General features: G+C 39.5%; 2 protein-coding genes across 5 annotated transcripts in view; both read right to left on the bottom strand.

Annotated features, from left to right (window-relative positions):
* The window catches only part of znf618 (zinc finger protein 618), a 42,532-nt gene extending 36,401 nt beyond the window's left edge, over positions 1 to 6,131 (bottom strand). Inside the window, exon 1 of the mRNA XM_085925949.1 lies at positions 6,070 to 6,131. The gene's annotated coding sequence lies outside the window, so the exon portion shown is untranslated. The remainder of the gene's footprint in view (positions 1 to 6,069) is intronic.
* Positions 6,132 to 7,047: 916 nt separating this feature from the next.
* The window catches only part of rgs3a (regulator of G protein signaling 3a), an 84,769-nt gene continuing 76,219 nt past the window's right edge, over positions 7,048 to 15,597 (bottom strand). For all 4 annotated transcript variants that reach the window (XM_085925350.1, XM_085925351.1, XM_085925352.1 and 1 more), the window contains 4 exons: positions 11,479 to 11,580; positions 10,159 to 10,220; positions 8,879 to 9,045; positions 7,048 to 8,805 (listed from right to left, as the gene is read on the bottom strand). In XM_085925350.1, coding sequence (XP_085781476.1) covers positions 8,605 to 8,805; positions 8,879 to 9,045; positions 10,159 to 10,220; positions 11,479 to 11,580 — 532 coding nt within the window. In that variant the 3' untranslated portion in view covers positions 7,048 to 8,604. The remainder of the gene's footprint in view (positions 8,806 to 8,878; positions 9,046 to 10,158; positions 10,221 to 11,478; positions 11,581 to 15,597) is intronic.

Here is a 15,597-nt window from a genome sequence, read left to right as displayed (position 1 = left end):
GGGGCTGTTTTAGTCGATCCACCGAACCCTATACTATATTCATGAGAAAATATGATGTGACAAGCATACAAACGTGGATAGTACCTTTGAGATTTAAAGCATTCTGTTCTATATTTCTAAAACTGTCCCTCTGAGGTTTTACTACACTCTCTTGGAATCACTGTTTTTATTCTTCAAATGAATGAATGGCCTTTAGGAAGTCTCAACTTGTCAGAAAATTACACTACTCATGGGAAGTTTAAAAAAAAAAAAAAGAGCGATCAAAATTGAACAGGAAGTCAGACAGTTGGTTTAGATTTCAGGCATATTTCTGAGCTAGCTCAAGTAAGCAGATGGGCGACCATAAATTTCATGTGGGGGTAGCATGGTGTTAAACAATAATGATCATCTTGAGAGTTTGCGGTAAAAAGGGGATTTTAAGGGGCCCCTTCATTCCTAATTGCAGCTTTTATGTCTTTTTCAAATTGCCAGATCAAATGCTCTTGCATGCCGCTTTTCTCTTTGAGAAAATAACAGAAATGGGTTTTTTAAAATGGAATGTATGCTGTCACTTCATAAATATAATGCAATGCAATAAAATGCAACAAAGTTTGCAAGTTTATTATTTTGGTCAAGGATTATAGTTTTTCTTAGTTTTTGTTGTTGGTGATCTTTTCAACTTTTTTGTTATGTACATACAAATAAGTGTAAAATTACAAAATAATTTCATTCGCATGCATTGAAATCCTTTCTATTCGAGTGTGTCCCCCAATTGAGCCTCTTTTTGCATTCCAAGCCTCAAACTCGACATAATCCAGAGCAATGTGGAAGCAGATGCTGAATGAGTAATTTACCTTATTAAGGTGAGGTGAAGGAAGTGATTTTTCTTTGGGGGGGGGCTGAATCTGGTGACATGCTTTGTTTCCCTTGCACCACAAAAGAAAAGGGATGTTCCGATGTACCTGTTTTGTGTGAGGCTAATCCAGCAGTAAAGTACAAGCGTTTCTCCACATCTGAAGGAAATCCTCATGTACTGGATGTACCCGACAAAAGAACCACCGGGAAGAAGGACAAGATGGAAGGTGTCAACTTTCAGTGTCAATATGCAGTTAAATCGTGACACAGCTCCAAATATTTTTTCAAGGACAGAGCATTGAATAAAAAAGGAGACTAGGAGAGATGAAACAATTTATCAAGCAGTGGTCCTCAATTTATAGTTTTAGACATTCAGTTCAGGGGATTTTATAGCATGCAGTATTTGGTCCCACACTTGATTCAAATGATCAAGATTGTTATCCAGCTCCTGCAGACCTTGCAAATTATCTGACCATTTAAATCACGTGTGTCGCGACAGGAAGACATCCAGGATCAGAGTTGCCTCACCAAGGATTAAGGCTTGCCATGAATAATTTTCACAAAGAGTAGCAGAATGGATGGGTACAATCTGAAGCACACCACAAGCAAACTGAGAACAGGAATAGTTTTGAACGATTTGAACCGTAGTGAGTAATCAACTGAACGAGCTGAACAAAAGAAACTGGCAGCAAGTGAAAAATCAAGAAAATCAATGCAAGTGCCAATCAGAGACAAAAACAAGTCAAGGAGGGTTTTTTTGCATAGTTGATTTTATGTGCAACAAATATGTGTTCTTGACAGTTTCCAACATGACTGAACACGTCTACTGGCATCTTTCTTTAAAAAAAAAAAACCTCAGGATTCATACCTTCCTGGAAGTTTCATAATATTAGACACCTACTGGAAACTAGGTTATTTGTAGATGAGGATGTGATCACTTAGTACCAGGGCTTGAGCACTCATTGGAACACAGACCCTTGCCAAGGCCACAACTAGTGTGTCCTTCAAGTGGTGTTAATGCCAGGAGCTATCTTTTTAATAACAATATTATTTTTAATTCATGGATTTGTAATTTGGATTTTCAGCAAGATTGTCAAGTAACTCTATAAAGTTCCCTGGAAGTGGCCAAACCAAAACATCCTTCCGTGTGTTTTGTAATTGGTTGATTTTGACTTATTAGTTGGTGTGGTTAAAAACAAATTCTCCAGATCTTCTCAATCTTTTTGGGAAGCTGTTTTGTATGACACTAAATGAAACCAGAATAATTAATGCAGGCCTCCGCCAAGGTCTATAAATCCAAGCTTCGAGCTCCTGCATATATGAGAGGAGTATTTGGGGGCACACAGCTTGCACACACACGCATTTACACAAAATCCTGAATCTGTAAACAAAGTTCAATTAAACATCTGTTTAACGAAATATCTTCTGCATTACTGCAATTTGGCACTAAAGTTAAGCAATGTTTGGTGAGGGAAAAAAAAAATCACTTGTGTATTGATGCCACTGCTTGGAAGATGACACATTTTTTTGTATTTTGCTTAACAACTAAGAGGCCATTCAGATGGCAAACAAGCTTCCAGTCATATGAAACGACCTACGAGAAACTTTTTTTTTTTTTTCCAGCAACACATTGAAAAAGCCTTTTGTTAAACAAAACTGTGGCTCGTAAAAGTATCCAATTTTTCTTGAAAGATGTCCCATATTCCAAGAACAGCATTGCCACAGAAGCCAAACACAAATATTTTGTGTGCGTACATTTCTCCCGGTTGTGCTCACTTTCCTTCTTAAACAGTTGCGCTTTCTTCTGCACTAGCAACATCATAAGAATAACATCATTATCCGCCATGAAGCGGTCTATGAGTCAAACACAGTTGTAATGTATGTGGTAGGACATCGTGCGTTGACATCAAGCGCTTGATTCATTTGTGCTTCCTCCCTTGAGATGACACATTACATCGCTTGATCACACAAGCCACTAACGACTCACTGATGGGAATCCAAGCACAAGACAGGAGAAATAATTAGCTAGTCAAGAAGAAAATCCACGTGGCATTAAGAAAGTTTCAGAATATTTTGATATTTGGAAGAAAAATGGAATGTTTATTTTATAATTATTTTCTTTTTCTCCCTCCTTTATTAGGAAACGTCAGAACTGGCTCCGTAGTGTCATTCTAGCACTAAAAAGAAATGAGAGATCTTGAAATAAAAATAAAGCACTTAAAATTTGAGTGATAACTTGGAAGTGGATTTTTTTTGGAAAGGAATAAAAAGTGTTGAACGTGATAGTCCTGGTCAGATTAATTTCCTCTTTCTTGACAGTGAAGTTTCAAATATGGGGTACGACACTTTACTGAAACTTTACAACCTGTGTAGAAATTTATGGGGTAAGCAAAATTGATTTTTTTTTCAAATTTGTACTTTTACATTTTTCACTACTATAGTAACTCTGATGGAATATAGTTTTCTTCACAAAGGATTTAGCTGTCATACTCAAAAACAACAAGTCATAGTAAGGGTAAAAAAGCAGTAAATTTAACCACAGGATTAGTCACCAAAATATTTTTTTTAGGATATTTAGGTCTACAAAAACAATCTGATAAAGTCAGTTGATTGCAATCCTATTTGCAAAGTGCATTATTGAAGATCAGTACCTACGACATTCATCATTTTAAGTGTTTGGTTGGAAGTAAAACAGAGTCTGGCTTCTACCTCTTCTCCCTTTCGATGTCTGAGCTAAAAATAGATTGTGTGATTGTAAAAACAGGCCAAAATCCTCTTGTGGGCCATTTCCATGTCTCTGGGTTGAATGTCAAAACGCAACATGTTTTTATCTCGGCTCTTACGACCCAGAGCCATGTCAAAGTCAAAAGCTCCCTTGACGCATGCCGACTTCCTTACAGAGCTCCGCGCCAATGATGGAAACTAACGGACAAATGTTAGCGCTGCTTTCCAAGACGAGTGTGCCAAGTTGAAAATATTCCACAATAAATCTGAGGCCAGTGTTGTTACAGCCCCCTCAGCACAGTCAAGCTGGGATGAATTTTTCTCCAGTGTGCCTGACTGAGAAAATCTGGCAGCATTTCATCCACCAGTTGACAAATGGATGCCTTTACAAGAGAGGCGAGAAAAATTCATCAATATTATCTGAGGTACAACCTCATTGAAGGTGAGATTTAAACATTCTCAAGAGAGATAAATTGCTTAGAAAAGTTGCACACTCAACTGATTTATGAAGGGTGCGTAATCTTCTCATTTTAAATTACATCTTCATATTCTTGTGAAATACTTGGCAAAGAAGAGGTCTGAGTGGTTTGTAGGATTGTTTATTTTATTCTTCTTCAGAAAAATGACTCAAAACAAAAACATATCATATTTAATAAGATTGCATAGGAATGAGTCTCAGGTGCTTCTCCTGCATGATGCTGCAGTGGGGTGAGATGGCTTGCCTTCAATTTTGGAAGAAAAATCATCTTAGACAAATAATCTTATTGCCTTAGTAAAAGATTAACAGGGCAGCATGGTGGTGCACTGGCTAGCACGTCTGCCTCATAGTTCAGAGATATGGAGTTTGACTCCGGCCTAATTGGAAACAGGTATCCTTCCGAGATAGCTGATGCTGCGTTATCCTAAAAACGTTCCTGCTAATGTGGGCTGAACATTTTGATAATTTCACTGCTGCTCTATTCTGACACCAGGGCAGTATTGTTTGGCCTCAACTTCTTTCTCTCTCTTACTCTCTTGTGTGATATATTACGCAAGTTTTGAATCTTTTAATAATAATAATAAAAAAAAAAAAATGCATCACCTCTGAGTGTTTTTACTGCGAGGTTCCTGTCAAGGTTGTTGCGAGTACAAAGCAGCAGGAACACACACTACACACACAAAGGAGGATTTCCTCACAGTGTAAACACAATAAAATATTATGTAACATTGAAAAGCTGCAAATAAAGATACTAAAAGTCAAAGTCATGGCATAGACCAATAACCGTTATAAGATAAGAAACAGAAGAGGAACCCCAATGCGGCCATATTTGGGTAAAAGATGAAGAGAAAAAGGAAAAACTCCTGACAGCTGAATTTCCAAAACACTGGCAGATACGGTGCTAGTGTTTGCACAGACGACAGCAGGAAGGAAATGTGGACAAAGGGGATTCTGAAAGAGAATCTTGACACAGGGACTTCCCTCACTTATAAGCGTGACAATTTAAAGAAAAATAAAATAGTGGAGAGAGGGTGAAAGAACACGAGCCAAAAAGAAACTGTGTCAAAACAGATGGCAGCTGCTAAAGGAGATTAAGAGCAGCACCGCCACTTCAGACTGATCAACCCCCTCATTTTAAGACAAACACACACAAACACATGCAATGGCAGCACACAGCTCCAACTGTTTCTGCTAATCCCACCCTGACAACACCCCAAGCCTTCTTGTGTCTCGAACAATCGCCCAAAACGTACAAAAACAGTAAGGAAGACATACAGTCGTTCTCAAATTTGCAAACCCTGGCGCCTCCATGATTAATTATCACAGGTCAAATAAGGGAATTTTCAGGTTTAATTTTTCTATTTCGTGAATAAAATTCAATTCGATGTGGATCATATCACAACATATATAATTCTGATTTTTTTCAAACGATATGATTAATCTGACAAATTGGTTGGTTCGACTCATTTTAAACTTAAAAGGTTGTTGATTGAAAATGCAAATGAAGATTTTGTTAGATTTTCATAGTTTAGTGTCACATTTTTTTTATTTAATTTTTATTAGTCTCACATGAGAATTTCATAAATCATAAATAAAACATCATAATAGAAAAAACTGACCAAAATGTATTCATTTTCTCTGTAAAAAAATGTCATCAGTTATTTTTTTTATATTTTTTTATTTCATTCAGTCAATAATTTATTGTCTTATAAAACCTGACCAGGTTGGCATGTTATCTTAATCTACATATCTTCTGGACATCACATAGGCAAATTCCCAGTTTTAAATGTAAGAAAGAGCAATGGTGAGGAACACAAAACTGCAGCCCAGTATATAAATAATATTTCTCACATGATCGATTCTTTTTTTAGATTAATGACTGTTAGAAGCAAACAATCATGTCAAGCTGTCATATAGTCTGAGTCTGCTAATTATAATTAATAAAGTTGGCTTACAGTATTATTGCCTGAGCCTAATTGTTTCATAGTTCCAACTTCCTCCTGGCAGGTAGCTGGTAACTTTACAAAACTTACCTGAGGATCCCATTAGAATATCCAAATTGAAGGATTGCCATTCCTTCCATATTTGGTGTTGTAGTACCAGGAAGTGGAAGTCAATTTCCCAGCATGCCAAGGAGCATATTAATTATTTCCCAGCATGCCGAGAAGGATTTTTATTAGGGGTCGTCTTGTACTGTTGTAGTGGCGGTAATTAAATGTCAATCATAATGTTAGATATATCTATATAATAATTGTGTGTTTTACTAAGTTGTTGGTTTTCATTTTCATCCTGTTGAGTAGTAGTAACTCGTTTGGCACAGTTTTCACACTGAATGCCCTTCTTGATGCCACAATAGTGGCTTGGAAAGAAATATTTTTATAAAATGATATACACTATTTTGATGGTCACTTCCATTGGAAACTACTTTCGTGTTGAAAAAAATCATGAGAAATCTGCAGTCAGTCACTGTAAAAAAATGATAAGCGAAATTTACTTAAAAATAACTAGTAAAGTTTTTCCGTTCAGAAAATTGAGTCTTGGAGTTTATTAAAAAAACAAATGCTAATGAAGGAATAGAGGGCAATTGCCTGACCTCCGGGTTAAGAAACGGCCACTCTAAAACATGCACTTTTACTTACCGCACTCTATTGCTGGTCTTGTAAGACCCAAACATTTTTGGGTTGGGGAAAATGTGACTTCAATCTGATCAGCTCACAGACAGCAGGTGTTAGAGTGGCTATCTTTTTATAAAGATGTTGTGGGTTCAATCCTCATCACTTGTTTGTGTCTATGTTTGTTTTTTGAATAAACTAGTGACATTTACGCAAAAGCTCTCCTTGCAAAATTTGCTTTGAATTTCTGAGTGGAAAAACATTTTTTTTCCAAGTAAATTTCACTCACCGTTTTTTACAGTGTCATTGCTCCAATGTTTGACCCAGCTTGTTGTTTGTGATGTTAGCAGACATCATTGTAAAAACAAATACAAAAAAGTAGTGCAAGGACAACACATGTTGACTTGTTCAGCTGATCGTTTTATTTTATCATTAGCATTGACACCAGATGCAATCTACTGTTTTCACTTGATATCACAGAAGATGCATTTTGACTTGTAAAGTGTGAAAATGATCAAATGCATTCAGAAAACTTCTTACAAGCAATGTTATTCGTTATTTGACTGGAATAGAGAGAGAGTGGAAAAAAAGGGTTGCCATTGTGCCCCGTTCTTGCTCGTCATCTATTTTGTTATTCGTCAACATTAAACGTCATCTTATAGTTTGAGTCTCTTATATTTATTTACATAAATACAGCTGAATCCCACTTTCACAGCCAGTGGCAACCTCCTGTCTATGTCATTTTTTTTGCTTCTTTTATCACATCGTTTTTTTCAAGAATTATATGTACAACCATAAAGTACCCGGCGGCCCGCTGCCGGGGGGCAAACACACAGTTAAAATAATAACTTGCTTTAAATTCATGAAACAACTTATAGGTTTGTAGAGAGTTTTCACTGTTAAGTAAAACTTAGCGCTCTAATCTTCCTCTCCTAACATATAAGGTTAATCGAGAGCTAAAGCCACTTGTCCCCCCCCACCAAAATAAAAGAACAAACTCATAATAATAATAACAACAATAATAATAATAATAATAACAATAATAATAATAAAACATGAAAAATAAAAATATTGCACTTAAATTCAGGACAGCATTGGACCTGTTTGGTGGATAAGAGGAAAGCTTTGAGCCGAGTGCTTTTGTAGGTGTCCAGCCGATTATCTTTTGACTCTAAATAAATAGGCAAAGTGAAGTTTTCCAAGTTATTTTGTTGTGTATTGCTCAGTATAAGTATGGGAGGAGTGCAAGTTGAAAAGCCTGGAAACAAAAACATCAGTCAGAGAAATTGAAACCATGTCCTGAGAGATGCTTCTTTGTTTATCAGCTACGTTTATGTGTTTGAAGGGAAATGGCATTGGGCTTTTCCTCTCTGTCCTTTTGTTCTTGCCGTCAATACGACTTTTCAAGTCTTAAATAAGTCCACCCATGTGCATTCTTTGTCCATATTTCTCACAGTCATTCAGACGGGTCGTAGATGATCCAAAAACAGAACTTCAATTCTCTTCAAGACGTTGCGGAAACGAAGAAGGGGCGATTTTGTCGTACCAACAGTTCGCAAGTGGTTTCACCATGGACGTTGTTGAAGAAACAAAAGGACTACAATACAAGAAATAAAAAGTGACAAACAGTACCGGACTGTCTTCGTGTCTGCAGGTTGTTGTTGTTTTTCAAAAATTCCGTCCTAAATTCTTCTTTCTTAAAAAGACAGTGATCTGACAAGCACTGAGCTTCTGCCCTCAATTCGTTTTTTTTTTTTCATGTTTTTAGCAAACAGTCCATCCATTTGATGAGTAAACTACATTCTTTTGCAGTGCCGTTAGCTTTCCTGCAACCACCCCAAAACAAACAAGATATTATAGCAAACAGGATGATAGACAAAACATAAAAAAAAAAGGCAAGACAGAAGAAACTTGGCATCCCAATTACGCTCTCCTCTGGGAAGAATCGTTTTCCTCTTATGACGAAGAGGACGTCGAAGTGGAGCTGGCCTTTTTTTGGTTGATCAAGTCCAAGTAGAGTTCTGAGCGCAGGAAACGGGGGTATGAGTCTTTCTCCATCAGCCCGTATATCCGCCTTTGCGCCAGCTCAAAGCAGGAGCGTGTCACATTTTGCAAGTTGTCCTTCGTGTGATCCCGCGTGTACGAGTCCAAGTTCACCTATATCAGAAGAAACGGGACGTTAATGGAAAGAAATTCGAAAATCAAAGTGGATACTTGCTTCAATCCTCACCTCTTTACAAGACTGGATAGCGATGTATTCTGCAAAGATCTTCTTTGCTTTGGAAGCCATCTTGGACTGCGACTTAATCTTCTTGTACTCCTCGCACGCCAGCCAAAATTCCAGATTTTCCTCGCTGAACTCAGTACGTAAGAACGCTCTGAAGGCTGCCAGACCATCTGAAGGAGAGCAGTGAGAGAAAGGGAAAGAGGAACGATTATGATGAGGTGGAAGATAAACAAATGGAGGGTTGACTTGGACGCCATGACAACGGCTCCTTGGACTTGAAGAGCCCAAAAATAGATCTTACTGGTTTGAGTCATGTGGTTGGAATAATGACACCTCGAAGGAAACAAAGAAAGCAATCTTCCAAACTACAGACCTAATACTTGAATGGTATTATTATTTGCACTCAAAGTAAAACCTCAAAACCTGCACAGAATTCCACGTTGTTAGGAAATAGTGACAAATTTTCTAGCCTCAAAGGCGAGGCACTAAAATTGTTGAATAGAAGTGCTTTTGTTTTTGTCGGCGGAATCCCGAAACTTAATAGCTGCACATCTTTAACTGGGCCTTGCAGATTGGTACCAGTCATTCTTGATTTTGCATATTTTATGAACTAAAACATCTAAAGTAAGAACCTCAAAGCTGGTAAGTCTTCAACACAGGTAGAACTGTGTTTTGCAGAACATTGGGCCTGATTCTTGAGTATTTGCACTAACCCCCTCTTCGACAAAAACTGGTTTTCATTGACCTTGTCCCCAGCAACTACCTCGTACAAAGACAGGGGTGTTCTACACCAACGAGACTGCAGTCTATACAGCTGGTGGACTTTTCAGCGCCGAGTTAATGATTTGAGGAAGACCGCATCTCCGAGAGAGAATGGCAGGAAGCCGAATCTGCCCACACCTCCCCGCCTGCACCTTTCCGTTCCCATGGCTCAAGCAGGGGGCTTGATAAGCATGATCCAAGGCAGGCCGGGGTCTTACCTCACTCCGCGGAAGAGAGGAATTTACATGCGGAATGAGGAACAGATGTAGCGATGGATTTACGTCAGCTACTCTGCCTTGATGAATACTGAAAGAGGTGGTGGTTGGGGAATACTTCTAAGAGTCATCTCGGGTTTCTCTGCGGTGCAGCAGGGATTAACTTGCTGGCCAAAGACTATGTTTCATGTGTTTGTGTTGATGATGCATGCTTCAGATTTGCCCCAAAGAGTGCACTCTATGTCCTCTCACTGTACCCAACCACATGCATGATGAGTTCAAGAGAAATGAATTAAAGTCACTCACATTTGTGCGCCAGCAGCTTGTCAAGCGAGTCCCCCCACTTGAGTGCATCCTCCGGGGTGGGCCTGCAGATAAAAGCAGAGCGGTTCTTGAGTAACCCCATCTCTGCCAAATTCCTCATGGTGTGACCCATTCGCCAGAAACTCTGTGCCACACGATTGAGCCAAAATGCTGCTTCCTTCCTTCCCAGTAACTCGAGTCAGTGTCTTAATGCTCTCACTTGCTGGTTTCTGGCTTGTGAGGAGCGAGAGCAACGAGAGCCATGAGTCTGTCAGTTTGACTCCGCCAAGGGGAGGCTTTTATAATCCCAATGAATGGAAGTCAGGGAGGCAGGATAGGAGGGGCTTCCAATAGCCAATGGAGCAATGTTTTGGTAAAGCGGTCTCCTCCCTCGAGAGAATCTGGCTGCAACCTCCACTACAGGGACACTGGCTTTCTTCACTGCATAAGGAGGCATGCACAATACTGCAGTTTATCTTTCAACTCAGCAGACTCTCTGTCTCTGTCATGACGAAATATTGGCTATTTGTGTTGGCAACATTTAGCTTTAACTTAAATGTTCCTGCCAAATTAAAGGCTTTAAATAATTGACTGAAATTTTGGAACATTTACAACAGATATGCAAACAATTCAAATGTGCCTGGTTTGAGACTTTTCAACAGTCAATAGATGATAAAGTGTTATTATTAAAGAAAATGAATGTTATGATTTTTGGAAAATGACTTTGTTAGATTGACAGATCAAGATAAATGAATGTGCCTAATAAGCAACAACACAAAGTGAGTCAAAATTTGGAATAGGGCTCAAAGCTATTAAATTACTTTTTTTAATTAATATTAACACACTTTACAATGTTTTCTTTTGTCTTTTTTATTTTAATTTACTTAATTTGTGCATTTATTTTATTGTCAGTCACAGTCAGGTTATTAAGACTGTGACCGAGAGGGTACGAGATTTGATCATTGTAGTTTGTTTACTACATACACGCTATAAATACAGTCAACGGAATCTTAATCATCTCACGAGAGGATTGCAAGTTGGCAATTGAATGTGAACCACCATCCTCACTTCAACTCTGTCCCAAAAGTCCTTACAGAAGAAGCAGAATTGTGTGAATACTTCAGTCAAATTTTGTATAATCCGTGTAACAGTGAGTTAAATTATATTAAATAATGTCAAATAATGGCACAAAGCAGGAAGTGCCTCCCATTCAGCTCCGCACACATTTGCCTTTCCGAGACGGCCGTCAAGTCATCGAGAGTCAATTCTAGACCCGGAAAGGTGGCTCACACGCCCACACATGGTCAGGAAGTGGCCACTTACTTGACTGACTTCATGGTTTTGTCCAACTTTCCGGCTGGGTTGCTTCCCGGAGATTCGTTCCTCCGCCGCAGGAAAGCCAAGCGGTTCTTCATGTCTTTGGCCCTGTTTGGAGAAGAGAAAAATAATCAGAAGAGTCCCCAAAACCCGAGTCTGGGTACCAATCCAGTGTCCAGTCCATGAAAAATATAAGATACATACAGCAAGAAAAGTTGAAGGAAATAAAGGCAGGCGTACATATTAAGTCTTCAGGCAGTTGCGCAGGAATGATAAGACAGGATATTCCGAAAAGGCGTGTTGTCACTTGCTGTTAGTCTCTCATGTCAGTCATATATCTAAGAAAAAAACCTTCTCTCCTGTAGATGTGCCCCTGACAGGTTCCTCGGCAGGGACTGAGCCAAAGTGACTGAGGAGGAGGAGGGAGACTCAATCCTCACTCCTCTGGTTTGATCACGCCATTCTTCTGTGTGCCCAGAGGGGATGCTGAAAGGGAGCTGACCTACAGGGCCAAAGCCTAGGCGACCCCCCAAATTCATCCGCTGCATCTCACAAATTCTCCTGACCGCCCACCATGCCTTCTTCCACTTTTCCCCATTCTTTAACGCATACACAGAGAGAGAGCGAGAGAGAGCCGGGCTCATCACAAGGTATAATTCTCCCAGAGGCCGCCGACGGAAATGTGCACATTCTCCTAATCCCACGGTGCATGTCCTGGCTTTTCCCGACCTGAAGCACATGCGCTGTAATTGGGATGTAACCTCACTCAACACCCATTTCCTGAGTCCCTGCTTTTGATTTCCACTGTGAGTTGGCAGGCCTGCTAATGGCGCAGCGTGGACGCCAACTGTCCTTCTACCAGCGACCGACCTGAACCCCGATTAATCCCCCAAGGGGTAAGAGGGGTGGAGATGGAAGCCAAAATTATAGAACCAGATTCTCACAAATATGTTTGGAATTCAGAAGTTCACATCCATGCTGTTTTTTAAGGTATCACAAACAGACATCAACAAAACAATCAATGTTCATAGAGAAATCTAGAAGACGACATACAAATCTTAAAAAATATTACAAATCTTTTTTAAGCAAATTCTAATCTTATAAAATAATGAAATGAAAACATCAATATGGCAGAAACTGAGTGTGCCATCATTTTTAGATTTAATTCTGAGGCAAAAACATCTGAAGCCTCAACCTTCCCGTGAAACCGATTCACAATCAATTCCCCCTCCTACTGTATTCCTCCTAATCCAAAGAAACATCCCAATGTCGATGCAGTGGCACACACGCGCGCACTGCGATGACTCATCGTCTGATTAAAAAGATTCTCATGGTGCTGCATGAATCAGCCTTAAAGCAGATGTGAAATGCAGGCTTGGGCTTTTTCTCTCTTGTGGAAACAACGGGGCACTCTGATGAGAACAATTCACACTTGTCGTCAGCCTGAGGCATAGACTGTTACCCCGATAATAAAACCTCTTGCTGTTAAACAAACTCATAACACAAAAGCGGGTCTATTTTTTTTTGGGGGGGGGGGGGGGGGGGTATGCTGAAATTTTCTCTCATTCCAGCTTGCCTTGAAAATATCGTGCTGACCCAACTAAAGTGGATTTCATCGCTGGTGAGAACAAGCGGTTCAGAAAATTGATGGATGGATTATTAAGAGAAGCTGCTTTAAGGTGGTGAGGATGTGAGGATGATGTCATGGTTTTTGTGCGAAGCGAGCATGCTTTTGTTCTGCCATCATGTGGCTGTCAACAGATATTGCACAATTTGATTTTAATTCCCCACCACTATCTTGGGCAAATTGGCGCCTCGCAGGCGTAACAGTAAAGTCTGCATTTTTTATTGACTACCCCTTTTCATACAGAATCCAATATCGCTATTTGATGGACGAGTTCACACAGTTGTGGCAACTTTGGGAATTCAGATAATTATATGTGTGGCCACGTCAATGATAGCCTCTGGAAAGGCGATGACTGCTTTCAATACCAAAGGGGCATGGTCTAAAATTGTTAAACAGATATGTACCCCAGTCAGATTTGTGTGTGTGTGTGTGTGTGTGTGTTAGAGAAGGGGGTGATCATGTGTTCGACCTTGTGATGTTCTTGGATTGTTCTGTATGCAACAAAATCTGCATCTCCACTCGATGGGATAATTAATTAAACTCTAAGAATTACAACTTTTTTTGCAGGGCTAAACTAAAAAGGTGTCAATGATATAAAACCTATTTTAAACTGAATGGATTTGTCAAATTGACATTTCCCTCATTGTTCTGTTGAAATACAGTGATGGCAAAAAAAAGTTCTGGTGCTCAAGAAACTTTTCAGGGCATACTTGCAATCATCCCTGTATTACAAAGACTGGAACCAGCAATGACGCATGTGATAATTAAAACTCAAATCAACACAGCTATTGAGCGCTCGTCTCCTCTCAATACACTAATGGCCGTTCCCCAAGTTCTCATTTTATCATAACCCCATTGCATTAAAGCGTTTGAGTTTTTCGTCATCTCTCCGGCTGAGTTTCCTAAAATAGCTGCATTGTCGTCTGATTTCAAACAACACCCCTGCAATTAGCTTAATCTGCTTTACAGCTAGAACATGACCTGTTTGAGATGATCACATTAGCACATCCTGACATTTCAACCCCCGCCGGCCTCCCTGATCGTATTTTCCAAACGTCCATTCATGTCGTGACACTGGACCGCCGGGTTTAAGGTCTGAGCGGGATTTCACAATTATCTGATGGCTGGGGTCTGCTGTATTCCCTATTTGCTTGACTCACATTCGTTGCGCTAATGGCAGCGTGAAAAGTAGGCTGCACTCTCTGGGAGAGGCTGTAGGCATGCTGTCGATGATGCAGTAGCACCAAGGGGATGTCTTAAATGACAAATGTCGCAGTGCTTTTGTTTACGTGGCACTGTTTTGAACTAAAACCTTAAAACTTTCCATCCTTTTGGCTAATTGTTTATATGACAACAACACATTTCAAAGCGGAAATTTTTACAAAACCACATATCCGCTAAGAAATGCTAAGAAACAATGGCAGTGGACAGTTAAGCCATACACATCACTTAAAATTAGTTTGCAAGAAAATCTTTGGGTTTCTCATGACCTCAAGATCTCACAAAGTAAGAAACAAGATTAAGTCTGTTTTGCTTTTACCTCATAGGTTTTGGCTATACTGATTCCAAAAGGACCGTTAAGAGATGAGAAGAAAAATATTAAAAAAGTCATGCAAACTGAGCTCACATTGAAGCAGTGATCAAAACAATAAATGGTCAATGAACTGCACGTATCTACTCTTTCTCTACACCGTATGGGGCCCAAAGGACTTTACAATGCCTCACATTCACCAACACATTCATACACCAATGAGAAGCTGCAAGGCATTACCAGGTCCGCTGTGAGCAAATTAAGGTTCAGCAACTTGCTCAAGGTCACTTCGACATGGTCAGCGGGGTCGAGGATCGAATCTATCTTATGGTTGGAAGACAACCACTCAACCACTGAGCTTCAATTTCTTTTTTTTTTTTATATGTTGAAACGCTATGACATGACCGTAGAATATTATTTAAATGGTCTCTTGGCAAATCATTCCTCTCTGGCCCCATCTTATGCTTCTAATGTCATTTTTAATTATTTCCTCACTTATCATGGCATGACTAAAACTAAGCAATCAGAGACTGTAGGAATGCACGGAGGGTCTCGCAATGAAGACTATTATAGTTTCTTGGCCAATTATTTAATTTCCAGTTAGCAACTAAAGTTAAATTGAAGAATTTGAAAATCTCTCTACTTCATGTCAAGGGATATGAAGATGTCTAAGGTGCAGGGGGCTGCATACAGCTGCAACCACGGGGCTTTAAGTAACTATTTCTATCGGATCGTCAGTTATCCCCTCTTGTATGTTTTGATGGATTGTAAAGAATACATCAAACCGGTCATTTTTGGCAATACTCCATCATGAACAAGCAATGCTGGCCGCTTTGCACAGCACCAACTACTGGCTTGGAATGTGTATTGCAGCATCAAGCAAAAGACTTTCCAAAAACGCCAAAGCCAAAACTTTCCAGTTATTACTAGGTTGTTGTCATGTAAACATAGCCTTTATTTACAGAAG

The sequence above is a fragment of the Syngnathus leptorhynchus genome, chromosome 12, assembly GCF_054491065.1.
Source record: "Syngnathus leptorhynchus isolate UIUO chromosome 12, UIUO_Slep, whole genome shotgun sequence".
NCBI lineage: Eukaryota > Metazoa > Chordata > Actinopteri > Syngnathiformes > Syngnathidae > Syngnathus > Syngnathus leptorhynchus.
This window is presented reverse-complemented; position numbering and strand designations above follow the sequence as displayed.